Source organism: Erigeron canadensis, chromosome 7 (genome assembly GCF_010389155.1).
Source record: "Erigeron canadensis isolate Cc75 chromosome 7, C_canadensis_v1, whole genome shotgun sequence".
In the NCBI taxonomy this organism is placed as follows: domain Eukaryota; kingdom Viridiplantae; phylum Streptophyta; class Magnoliopsida; order Asterales; family Asteraceae; genus Erigeron; species Erigeron canadensis.
Window position 1 is genome coordinate 6,295,862 of NC_057767.1, and position 13,805 is coordinate 6,309,666.

Below are 13,805 nucleotides of genomic sequence, written 5' to 3' on the forward strand. Positions count from 1 at the left end.
TGGGTATTGCCTACTCGCGGACCCGGGTAAGATAACATATTCTAGACCTCACTGTCAAATCGCAACACGAAATTTGAAGCAAAATTCTACTTTCAAGAAAAATATATGATATTTGTTTTATAATTAATATATGACATAAGAGGAATGGTTATTTAAAAACCCTTAAATAAATAAAAACGTGAGAACCATTCTTGACTACACATTTGTTTCTATTTTTTCCCTCTTCAATAAAAATGAAAATTCATTCATATCATTCAAAATGTTATATCTCACAAACCGTAATTTGATAGATGAAAAAAAAATATGAGTAATCTTAAAATTCGTTCTCTTTCATTAGAGATGCGATTCGATATACTTTTGGCGACTTTTTAATTTTCTTTTTTTCTTCTCCTTGTACTTGTGTACTTACACATGTGTAGGATTTTTGTCTTTACATGTAAATTACTAAATAACCATCTGTACACAACAATGAAGGTTAAAGGCGGAGCCATAGCGGCTAAGGGCGGAGTCCGTTAGGTAGATTACCCATTATCGATCACCCCCTATGACCTATCACCCTTTATGACCTACCCTTTATGACCTATCACCCCCATCAGCTACCCTTTATGAATTTCTTTAAGAGCGTAGCCCGTTACGAATTACAATTTTCATTTAACCTACACATGTATAGGTTATGTGTAAGTACTAAAAAAACCAATATTAATAGTCGGCAAAGTATATCGAGTCGCATCTCTAATGAAAGAGAATGGAATTTTAAAATTACCCATATTTTTGTTTTATCTAATGATATACGCTTTGTGAGATTATACATTTTGAATAATTTTGATGAATTTTTATTTTTTATTGAAGAGAGAGAAAAGGGAGAAAATGTGTGGTATATAATTTTTTTCACGTTTTTTATTTATTTAAAGGTTCTCAAGATAATCCATATCTATATACAGGGAAGGTGAATATAAGGTTTTACCATATCTAAGGATGCAACTCTTTACATACCAATTATTAAGTCATTAAATTCATCAGGTTCGGTCATTTATTTATCATACAACAAATATTAAAAACTTCAAATTAATGTGATTGATTTCATACCTAATCTTAGCTTATTTATGAAATGATGAAACTACTACTATTATATAACTATATATGTATGAGTATATATGTATTGTAGTAATCTGCTGCCATCAATTACAATACTCCCATACAAAAGTGAGACGTTGTGTAAGGATGTAAACCACTGACAATTTCCAAAGGATGCAAGTGAATTGCAATAATAGTCTGCTTTTCGAATAGCTACACTTCATGGGAGCTCAGGCAATTCTACAAGTTGTTCGCAAACCGACATACTAATGAATTTGACTCGAGCTGAGTAAGTTGCGAGAGGCTGAATCTAATCGTGAAAACAAATTACCACTTAAATCTAGGGGAGGCTAAATGTCCTACTCACGTAATTCATACGTACTGACTGATACTAGCAACAGTTGGGGATTCAAAATTGACGTCTCTAATCACATGATCACCTAATTCAACGGCATCATCATCAGAGTCAATATTGATCACATTCTGACTCTTCGGAACTTTTCCATGTGGTCATCAGTGGCAATGGTAGCTTCTTCAGGAAGTTTCCAAATGTGATAAATGATGATGGTGTCGCTCAACTAGTCATTGAAAGATAGCTTCACCAATTGAAGGAAATTGTGTTTGAGAAGGATTTTCTCTAAGATTTCCTTAATTGGATTGAACAAGTAAGTGAGTAACTAACTCCTTAAAAGATTCCAGCGGAGAGAGCAAAGGTTTAAAATTACAAAAGAGTACAGCAATGTATTAGGGTTACTACTTTACATAGTTGCCGTTAACAGACATTTGGTGGTGCCGTCTAACGAACCATGGTCAAAGCTGAGATACTACCATTACTGATATACTTACAAAGTTATACAGTACTTAGATAGTCAATGTCTACTATTATTATCATTATTATTTCTTTTGTTATTCTTATTAATGGCACTATTCTTTAATGGTGATGTGTACATACGTTATTTATGAGTATCTGCTTAGACCGTTTCTAACCTCTTATTTTATGTTGCAGTTTGATTTGGGTTAGTTTTTGTAAAGATGAAAAGAACGAACAAAGTTTCCATGAGAACAGTTGAAATTCATTCATGTCGTGCGTTCAGGAGCTTTGAACCCTAAAAGTATAATGATCGAGAAAAAGGTAGGGCTAAAATACACAACAATTGATAAAAATCTGAAAATAATTAAAATTGTGAAGCAATGAAACTATAAAGACGTCCAAAAACGTTAAAAGTTGGGGGGAAAATTACATACAAAATACAATACAACACAAATTGGAAGATGAAATATGGTTCTAAAACTTTGGCTTAATGATCTCCCTAATATTATCAAACTGTGACATGTATAATACACTCATGCTAGTGTCATCGTACTTACTCATGTTAGTGTTATCGTACTTACTCATGTTAGTGTTATCGTACTTACTCATGCTAGTGTCATCGTCATTACTCATGTTAGTGTTATCGTACTTACTGATCATATTAGTGTTATCGTATTTACTCATGCTAGCTGACCTTAGCTTCTTCTTACACGAAATAATCTTAGAGAAGCATGATGATTGGTAATGAGAACAACAACCATTTTGCATCGCTTCAACCTTGTCATTTTTCTGCAATGAAAGAGAAATTAGAGTACAGATTTAGTCAAGTAAATTTACTGGCAATATAATGTAAATTTAGAAAAGCTGGGTAGCTTATTAAACCTTTAGCAATGATGCACCTCCAAAGCACATGTTACAGAAATCTTTATACTTCCGAAATCTACTATGTTTTTCAAGATTGTTAGGATGTTCCTCCCTAACAATGAAGTGTCCCATTTCTTGAACAAGATCATGCATATCAAATCTACCATCGGCAATACTTATGAGAGCTTTTTGTCTCAACACCCTTATCCCTATGACAGGGTGAGATCCACTCGCTTCAAGCATCCCCATTACATTATCTATGCTTTCCCACCTGAAGAAACAAGCAATATGCAAGAATAACCGCTTCTGGTAGTCTTCAAGTCCATCATAACTTATTTTGAGTATGTTCATGATCTTGACATCAGGGATGTCTTGCAACTTCGCCAAGGCACTTCTCCACTCATTCCCATCTTTATCAAATAGAAAAGATCCTAAAACTTTGAGTGCTAACGGGAGCCCAGCAGCATAAGAAACCACACGCAACGAAAGTTCCTCATAATCTGCTAGAGGCTCTGTTTCATTATATGCGTGCGTATAAAATAGCTGGATAGACTCTTCAACTGATAATAATGTAACGTGAGATACATGGTTTACCCTGTGAGTTCTTAGCAAATGTTCATCTCTAGTTGTGATTATTACTCGACTCCCATCACCAAACCATTTAAATGATCCGGCTAAAGCCTGTAGTTGGTCAAGACCATCAACATCATCAAGAAGTATTAACACATTCCTATGACATAATATGCTTTTGATCATGTGTTTTCCTTGTGCGACACTCTGTACTTTCACCTTAGTTTTTAGTACAGTATATAAAAGTTTTTCTTGAAGTTTTTTTAGACCATATCTGCTAACTTCCTCTCGAATATTGTCAACAACGTAATAACCATCAAAATGGGGAGAGATTTCCATACAAACCGAAGTTGCAAGAGTAGTCTTACCACCACCCCCAACCCCCCATATCCCGACCATTCGCACGGCACCTGACCCTATTTCCAATAGAGATTTCAAAACTTGTATGCGGGGCGTCATCCCAACCAGGTCTTCATCAACATCTAATATTAAGGGATACAATCTGTCGTGAACTTTATCAACAATGTCTTTGATGGCTTTTGCTTCATACCTGTAAAGTGGATTTATAAGAATAATCAGTGTATGTTCACATAAAGAAATGACAATCTACCTCCACAAAACAAGGCGAATGAATGATTTTAGATCTTTAATGATATAGAAGTTTAGAACCACTACATCAAAGTTAAAATCACAAATACATGTTAAGACCATCATTGGCTTATGACCTACAATTGGAGTAGTGACTAAGCACATCACCCAAAATTGGATGCGTGCTATGCGTACATTTTAATGGAATAGCAAAACTTATGGATGAATAAAAGTAGTAGACAAATTCTAACGCTATGCGCCGGAGTGGCGGCGACGACGGGTGGTGGTGGCAGCGGTAACGTGATACGAACCAATGGCTTATATCAAATGATAATACCAATAAGAAAGATAGGAGAACCAGTAAACTCCCAAATTAATAACATGAACGATAGACTTCTGAATAATATTCCACATCCTAAAGTTACCGCCCTAATCCTCCATTTATACTAATTCTCTATAGTTTGGTTAACAAGCTATTATTAATTAAAGAAACTAAATAATAATAAAGAAAGATATTCTCAAACATATCTAAATCTAAAATATAATATATATCTCGATCAATAATAGAATATCTATCTTTGCTGGAGAATACGAGTCGTATCAATACTCCCCGCTGCAAAACTTACCTTGTCCTCAAGGTGTGGCTTCAAAGAATGCTTCAAGTGACTCCCGGATTCCAAGTCATTCTTTGAAATACCCTCTTCTGATATGAAAAGCAAGAATTATGATGAATTAAGATTGCTTCCGTAATTCTTGTATTCACAGCCTTCAACAGCTCAAAAGTAACCTTTGATATTAAAATTTCAAAAGGCATATGATTTGATTTGGATGATGGCTTGGTCGCAGTGGTGTTTTGCGGTGACGCTGATGCAACTTTTGGTGCCATCGAGGTTGATACAGGCATAATTGTCGACTCGTAATTTCCGACTCGACTCGAATTCTTGATATTTTGACTCGTGACTCAACTCGTAAGAGTCGGATATTTTATATATATACAATATAGACAAGTTTACTATCCTAATACATTTACCAAAAGATTACATGTGTGCTAGTTTTGAGTCATAGACTTACAATTCATCCCAAAATTACACCACAAAGGGTCAAATATGCATATTTAACATATGAAATGATGTAACTAGCGATCTTGTACAACAAACAATTCATAAATTATATATATAAAAATTCAACGACACATGATAGCAAAATTACATACATTAGATATATATTACAATATGACATTAGATATATTATATATATGACATTAAATATAGAGTTAAATATAAAATATTAATATCAACAGATTATCTAATCTAGTCTAATAATATTTCAATTAAATAAGGAATAATAAATATTGTAGTTTATAAGTTATAAGGTTTAATGATTTACCTTACACACAGAGAAAATCAACACTCAAAGAGGAAAAAAAAAAGCTGCTAGACAATGTAGTAATAGATCATCTTTAATGAAAAAAAATGAAAAAGAAAAAAAAAAGAAATTAAAGATTAAAGAAATTAAAGAAACTAAAAGCTTGTAGCCCATGTACTACCTTTTCAACTTTAGCCAATATTGTTGCTTTAAAAAAAGACTTTAATAATTCAAATGCTTCTTTTACATTTACTATCCAGACTCGTTGTAGTTGTATTGACTCGGTAGGAGTCAATATAAAAACCACGAGTCAACTTCCGAGCCAGAACCATTTACGAGTTATCTAGCGAGTTGCAACGTTTACCCTACTTTTTCACTCGACTTGTACGAGTCGACTCGTCACTCTTACGAGTTTGACAACTATGGATACAGGTTTGAGAGTTGGTTTTGAGATGACAATTGTTGGTTTTATTTGTTTTGGGCTGACTTTTGATGAAACTACTAGTGATAGTGCTGAGAATGTTGTAAAGTTAGATTTGAACGAGAAAACATGGCATGTTTTTGTTGGTATTGATGGCGCGGGTTATGGGGAAGTAGGGTTGTTTTTGGTAGAGTTGTGGTGGTAGCAGTTGGTGGTATCACTGCTGATGAAGGCCAATAAGACACATTGCAGCCCCTCGAAACCGCTAGCTCCCTTAAGCACCTCATGATCTCATTGTCTTGCTTGGCCCTCCGTTCCATGTACTCCTTGTGTCTTCTATTGATATCCTCCATTTTCGCCTGGAAAGTTCTGCATCTTCGCCATAAAAAATAACGTTTTTTTCCCCGATGAACAACAACGGATGAACAGTAAACAGTCTTTTCTGGTGATAAACTGTACCCCGTAAATAGTGTTTTGATTTTTTTTTCTTTTTAGATATCATAAGTTGCAAGATCGATACCCTGATATTGATTGATACGAACCAATGGCTTTTATCAATCGATAAGAAAAATAAGAAAGATAGGCTGGTATTCGAAAACCAGTAAACTCCCAAATTAATAACAGGAACGATAAACTTCTGAATAATATTCCACATCCTAAAGTTACAACCTTAATCCTCCATTTATACAATTCTAAAGCTTGGTTAACAAGCTATTATTAATTAAAGAAACTAAATACTCCGTAATAATAATAATAATAAAGATATTCTCAAAAATATCTAAATCTAAAATATAATATATTTATAAATATATATATATATATGTTTATATACATATATCTCAAAAATAGAATATTTATTTTTGCTGGAGAATACGAATTGTATCATAACGGCGATGGTGGTATAGTTATTAATGTAAAAAGCGATTGATGTAAAAGGAGATAGTATAGTTATTTTAAGGGTCGAGAATTTCAATAATAGTATTATAGGTTTATTAAGTAAAAATGTTTTAATTAGTGAAAAAAAAGAGAAATTTTGGAGTTATCAACTTCTTAATTAAAAAGAAATAAGGAGTAAATGTTTTATAAGGTAATATAAAAGTATAGATATATAAAAATGACAGTCCACGGATTGCACAACTTGTATTATAATTAAACTAGACAAGAAAGTAATTAGAAGTTAATCAACAAGAACAATTACAAGTTTAAATGTAACAAATCTATGCAAGTATAATCATATGTATCATTAATTAAACGATGAATACATGATCGATATTACAAACTTGACTTACAAGAATACAAATGAACAAAGCAATTGCTATGTCTAGACACACTACGAACTTAAACAATTACAAGCAAAGTGACACACACGTTTTCAAGGTGACTAACACACTTGATATGTTGCGGCTGTGTTGCCCTAAGGCTGTGTTGCCTTTTATAGAGGAGAATTAGGGCAACACAACCTTACAATGATAGTGACTTGATGGTGGTTGTCGACGTTTCAATGGCTTAAAGTACTTGCATGCATTTGTCTTCTTTACCAAATCGGGTATGAAAGAGAAAACCCTTGCCTTGGTCCCAACTGTACCTTTGCCATACAAGACAAATTACAGTTGGAAAAACCATCATGTGACTCTTGTCTTCATCTGGTTTGAATTCTTCCCGCCATGACAAACATTTGGGCAGCATACAACCCGCTGAAGAGAGTCACTGGACTCGCTGATGACACACGTCAGCGAGCAAGTCTTATCAGCGAATCCAAGACTCAACAATCTCCCTCTATTTGCTGAAGAGACTTGCTGAGTAGATAGGTCTTGAGAAGAAGATAAGATGTGGGATAAAGATGTTTTATATTTCATATTAAAGTGTTACAAGCTGATACAACAAACAAACTACAATACAAAAGACATATAAAGATTGGCAGCTTCAATCTCCCACGCATCTTCCTGCTTGGCAATTCTAAGGACTAGATCATTTCTTCTATGTGGCTTCAGCAACTCTTCATCAATCTTGCTTATGAATCCCCTAGCGTTCAACATTTTGGCAAACCTCTTTCTAATGCCAATAAGGAACCCAGTGGAAGCCTTTTCTATCTCTGCTAGCCTGAAGAATAATTGATCATTCTGATAGTTAAGGAAGAATATGCCAGCAGGTGCCTCTAGGACTCTCCCTTCTTCAAAGAAACTCCTGGGAGGAAGTCTGAGGTTAAGAGTGGCGTCACCAGCGAGAGGAGGAAGGGCTACTGGCAAGGTTTGATGCATTTTTTTTCTTTTCCTTTGAATCTTCTTGCCAGCAGACATTGTGATAGCTGCTGGATCTCCAAACACTAGCCTCAGCATTGGTAGATCACATTTAAACTTTGTTTCAAAGCCTCTTGCCTTCTCAAAGTACTCCCTCAACATGTTCTTCAATTGATCATAGCTAGGAGCCTTTTTGTCCTTAATCAACATATACACCTCAACCCATTCAGAGGCACTTAGAGTGGTTACCTTGACACCTTCATATCTGACTGGCTTGTCAGCACCTTCTCTTAAGATTTTCAAATTTGTCTTTAAGCCCATGTCAACACGGAAGGCTTCAGCAGCCACTATTCTTTGTGGCCTTCTCCTGTCATTCATGTGTTTCAGCCACTTAGCCTTTTCTTCATCAAACTTGGCTCTCTTTTCACTCAGCTGCTTCTCTACTTCATTATGTTTGTGCATGTAGAGAGCCTCAGCACCACCAGTCTGCAATATCATTTTCTGCTCAGCATCCAATTGATCCTTTTCAAGGAGTGGCAGCTGTCTGATGAATTCCAAGTTCTTCCTTTCATTTTCTTGGTTTTCTTTGATTCTGTCTAGCTCCTTGATGGCTTCTTCTTGAGTTTTTCCCTCAGCAGTCAAGGCCAGAATATCAATCATTTGATGTTGATGACCTGCTGAGGATTGGATGGATAGAGATTCAGCAGAGAGAGGATGAAGCAGTGAGAGGTTTCTTGAAAAATCCAGATTCAGTGAGCTATCTTCTCTGACTATTAGTTAGTGAAGAGACTTCAGCATTTGCCAGATAGCGACTGTGAAAAATCGGAAATTCTGAGCCATTTCCTGAGCGAAACCAGATAGTGGAGAGACTTCACGAGATCTGTCTATAGCCATTTCCTGAGCGAAACCAGCTTCCCATGCTGCTTTAACTGCTCGAGGACTCATCTGCTCCTCCTCATCACCAATTCTTTCAATCTAGGGAGCATTTGCCACAACTAGCTGCTGCTCCCCCTCAACTTCAGCATCCTTTTCTACATAATCATCAATTTTCTCCCCCTCAACATCAACAGGGAGATTTTCAACAAGATCAACCATTTGAGTCTCCCCCTCAGCACCGGCAGGGGGAACTTCACTTGTATTCTCACTGACAGCCACCAGAGCCAGTTCATCAATTTGAGTTTCAGTGGCTGCAGCAGAATTGTCATCTTCATCATTTTCTTCAAGTACCTTGTTAGCAGAGGCTTCATAAACATTATTTACAGCCTTGTTAACTACCTCAGTGACAAGGTCCAAGATGGCAGCATCCACTTTCTCCCCCTTGGAGGTTGTATCATTAATAACTTCCACTGTTGCTGCTAGGGCTACCTGCTGCTTAAGAAGTTGGGACAACATCTGTTTGATCTCCCCAACTTCTTTTTCCAAGTTTTCTTGGCGCTTACGATCTTCCTCGGTGAATGAGACATGAGGAGGAGGATGACTGGCCACTTGTGTCTCCAAGGCATTTATAGCCTTGGTGTTGCTCTCGACCTGGGAGATGAGAGGAGAAACCAGGTCAGAAACCTTCTTTGCCTCAGCAGCAGCAGCGAGTACCAAATAATGAATTGAGCTCCACTTCACCTCCTGCTGTTGTCCCAAAGCAGCAGCAGCGAGTACCAAAGGGCCAACCTACTAAGGTACTGTTTTCTACGTACCCTGATATATATAAGCAAAACCCTGCTGGAGCTGGTATGCTGATAATCCACCCAGCAACATCCAAAGCTCCCAAAAAGACCAAGAAAACACCCACATCTTGGTCTTTTTGGGAGCTTTGGATGTTGCTGGGGGGATTATCTGCATACCAGCTCCAGCAAGGTTTTGCTTATATATATCAAGGTACGTAGAAAACAGTATATGTTTCATCGCTGGAGTGAGCACAGCGTACCTGGAGTCAAATTGCTCAGGGTCACAAGCAGGAATTTTATATACAGAGCTAGCGACCCTTGGGGAAAGAATGAATTAAGCTCCATTTGGAAGATACTTGTCTTTTAACTCGCGTTTGAAGATTAGCGAGAGAAAACATGCAAAGGGCACTGAGATTGATCGACTTTTTATTGTGTCTTTCCTTTTAGGTCTTCAAAAATGACGCTGGCAAAGTCAATGTTTCGACCATCTGAGCAGTAGTGGCTTGATCAAAAGAGCCACTGTTGCCACCAAGACACTGGATGACGTGTGTGAACAGCAACCTCCATACACCTGGAAAATACTTCTTGTGTGGATTGTTGTGCACAGGTTGTACTGGTTCCATGTTTGTCCCATACCCAATGGTTAACAACCACTCCTTCCATACAGAGGTGGGAACCAAATCAACATATGGATGCTCTTCTGATTGCTTAGGAAGGCGAAGAGCATCTCTAAGCAGATCAACAGAGATGGAGATGGAGTGTTCTCCTTGCATCACAATGCTAGTAATGGTACTGCTGGCAACTTTGTAGTCACACGTCCACCAAAACTCCCTTAGGAGGTGGACACACATCTCTTTGGGATCACTGTAAATAGCCTTTCTTACAGGGCATCCCATGATAAAGTCAAGCATTGATAAGTATCCCTTGATTTTGGATGGGATTTCTTCAGATCCAAGATAATTATTGGCTTTAATGACCAATTTAGATGCTTGAAAGGAAACATGAGGAGATGAAGCAAGCCCCTCAAGATCATATTCCTTGGATGTAAGATAGAGAGGAATGATTTCTGGGTTTTCAGATTGAGAAGCCATTTTGGAGATTTGAGAGAAGATGAGAAAGATAATATAGGAAGATTTGAGAGAATAGTTTATGAGAATGGAGAAGATTTGAGAGAATTTGAAAGATTTTGGAAAATACGAGAAAGAAAATGAACGTAAAAGACAGAGAAGTGGAAGGGATTTGCATATATATGGCATGGATATGGGCCTCATGACTGCAAAAAGTGAGTCGTCACACATACTCTCTTTCATACGTAGCATATAAGATGTTATATTATATAAATAAAACTGTATATATGTACGTATGTGAGTAACGTATACGAGTTGTAAGATGTGACAACTTGTACCACGATTTCAACTGTACTTGAGTGCATACGGCGCATACAGTGTACAAGTTGCCCATTAGGGAGAAAATCAAGGTAACCGTTTGAGATAAATTATTCATGAAAATACGTAGTGGAATACACTAGGACAACGAAAGGTGTCCACTGACGAGTTTTTAAAACAGAATTTTTGGTTACCAAGTTTTTAGTCAGCGACATAAAGATAGAAAGAGGTGGTCGCTGACTGACTTTAAACAATTTTTGGTAAATTGTCAGCCATCAACGGATTTTAGTAGTCTTTACCAGCAGCCGTTAGGAGCTGACGACTGCTGGTTGGACTTCTCTTTGTTGGCTGACGCAATTCGTCAAGGGCGTTACCACAAGAGGCTTGGCAATTCAAGTGAAAGTTTCTTAGACTAGTCCCAAGGACTTGGAGCGCATCTTTTGTTGTTTCCACTGCTTGAAGTTATTGTTACGACCACGAAGAAACGACAAATCCCAACAGCTGTTTGCTGCTGGACTAGATAGGGACTTTCAGCACCCTATTACTTTTGTCATGCTTTTTCCCAAAGCATCAGGGATCAACGGATTTTAGAAGTCTTTACGAGCAGTCGTTTGTTGTTGGACTAGATAGGGACTTTTAGCACCCTATTACTTTTGTTATGCTTTTTCCCAAAGCATCAGAGATCAACGGATTTTAGAAGTCTTTACCAGCAGCCGTTTGCTGCTGGACTAGATAGAGACTTTTAGCTCTCTATTACTTTATTGTTCAGCAAGTAAGACATACTTGAACTTGCTGAAGTGATCTTGACACGGGTCAAGAGTTAACTTACAAAAGAGATGTAAGTTAAGTAGCAGAATCACCATTCAGCATTCCCAACCTGCTGACTAGATCCTTGAATCTTTTTTATCTAAAGGTTTAGTGAAAATGTCAGCAAGTTGATCATCAGTGGGGATGAAGTAGATTTCAACATGCCCCTTCATGACATGGTCACGAATGAAGTGATACCTAATATCGATGTGTTTTGTTTTGGAATGCTGAACAGGATTATGTATGATGACAATAGCACTTGTATTGTCACACATGATGGGGATCTTAGAGAAATCTAAGTCATAGTCAGCGAGTTGGTTTTTCATCCAGAGGACTTGAGCACAGCAACTCGCTGCTGATACATACTCTGCTTCAGCAGTGGAGATGGAAGCTGTATGATGTTTCTTACTAAACCAACTAGTCAGCCTCCCCCCCCCCCCCCAACAGTTGACATCCACAACTGGTACTTTTCCTATCTAACATGCAGCCAACATAGTCAGAGTCAGAGTATGCCACTAGGTCAAAGTTGGAATCTTTGGGATACCAAAGACCCAAGGTGGAAGTTCCTTTAAGATATTTAAAGATACGCTTGACAGCAAGTAAATGAGACTCCCTGGGGGATGCTTGATATCTTGCACAATGGCAAGTAGCAAACATGATATCAGAACGACTCACTGTGAGATACATCAGCGAGCCAATCATCCCACGATAGTGAGTGGGGTTCACATGCTTCCCATCTAGGTCAGCATGGAGATTATTTGGAGGAGACATATGAGTGGGCTTAAGAGTTATATTTGTCATATCAAACTTAGCCAGCATGTCTCGAATGTATTTTTCTTGGTTTATAAAATGCCATCAGGGAGTTGACGAATTTGTAAACCAAGGAAGAAGGTTAGTTCACCCATCATACTCATTTCAAAGTGAGATGACATCAGTGAACTAAACTTTTTGCAAAGTTTCTTGCTGGAGGATCCAAAGATAATGTCATTTACATAAATTTGGACATATAGGACATGAACACCCTTTCTATAGATAAAGAGGGTGCTGTCAATGGATCCTCGTTGAAACTCGTTAGAAAGAAGGAATTCAGAGAGAGTGTCATACCAAGCTCTAGGAGCTTGTTTAAGACCATATAAGGCCTTATACAAACGATAGACATGGTGTGGTTTGGCTGGATCTTCAAAACCAGGTGGCTGCTCCACATAAACTTCTTCTTCGAGTTTTCCATTCAGGAAAGCACTCTTAACATCCATTTGATATACAGTGAAGTTTCGATGAGCAGCATGTGACAAGAATAAGCGTATAGCCTCAAGTCTGGCCACTGGAGCAAAGGTTTCGTCATAATCAACACCTTTCTTCTTGGAGGTAACCTTGTGCAACCAATCTAGCATTGTTACGAATAACTACACCATCTTCGTCCATTTTATTCCTATAAACCCATTTAGTTCCAATGGGTTCCTTGCCATGAGGTAAAGGAACCAGAAACCAGACATGCTGTCTTTGGAATTGAGTTAGTTCCTCTTGCATGGCAGCAACCCATGATGGGTCAACTATTGCTTCTCCAATATTTTTGGGAGTGATCATTGACAAGAATTTTACATAAAGGCATGTATTTCTAGTTGCTGATTGAGTCATAATGCCCTGCTGAAGATCACCAATTACTTGGTGAGCAGGATGACTAGAAGTCCATTTAAGTGCTGGAACACTTGATGAACCAAGTAAAGGGACAACGGAAGACTGGGGAATTGGTTCAGCAGGAGAATTATAAGAAGAGAGATAAATGGTTATAGATGGTTCAATAGGAATTTAATCAGTGGAACCATTTGACTGGTTAGAGTCATCATTTATCATGGGGTCATCAGCAGACTCCAAATTTTTAACATTAGCTGAAGCATCATGAAACTCTTCTTCAGCTGAGTCATCAACTTGCACATCATCAGCCAGAGATCTAGGTTTGGCTGATGCAGTATGGATTGACCTCAAAATAGGCTCAATTGTGTAGATATGAGCAACAACTTGCTC

At 37.5% G+C, this 13,805-nt stretch overlaps 1 protein-coding gene across 1 annotated transcript; it reads right to left on the reverse strand.

The window, feature by feature from the left end:
• Positions 1 to 2,359: 2,359 nt before the first annotated feature.
• Positions 2,360 to 6,046, reverse strand: LOC122608848 (disease resistance protein RUN1-like). Its single transcript, XM_043781925.1, has 3 exons — positions 5,976 to 6,046; positions 2,768 to 3,869; positions 2,360 to 2,674 (listed from the first exon to the last, which is right to left on the reverse strand). Exons 1-3 carry the CDS (start codon positions 6,044 to 6,046, stop codon positions 2,360 to 2,362), a joined length of 1,488 nt encoding a protein of 495 aa, XP_043637860.1.
• Positions 6,047 to 13,805: the final 7,759 nt, after the last annotated feature.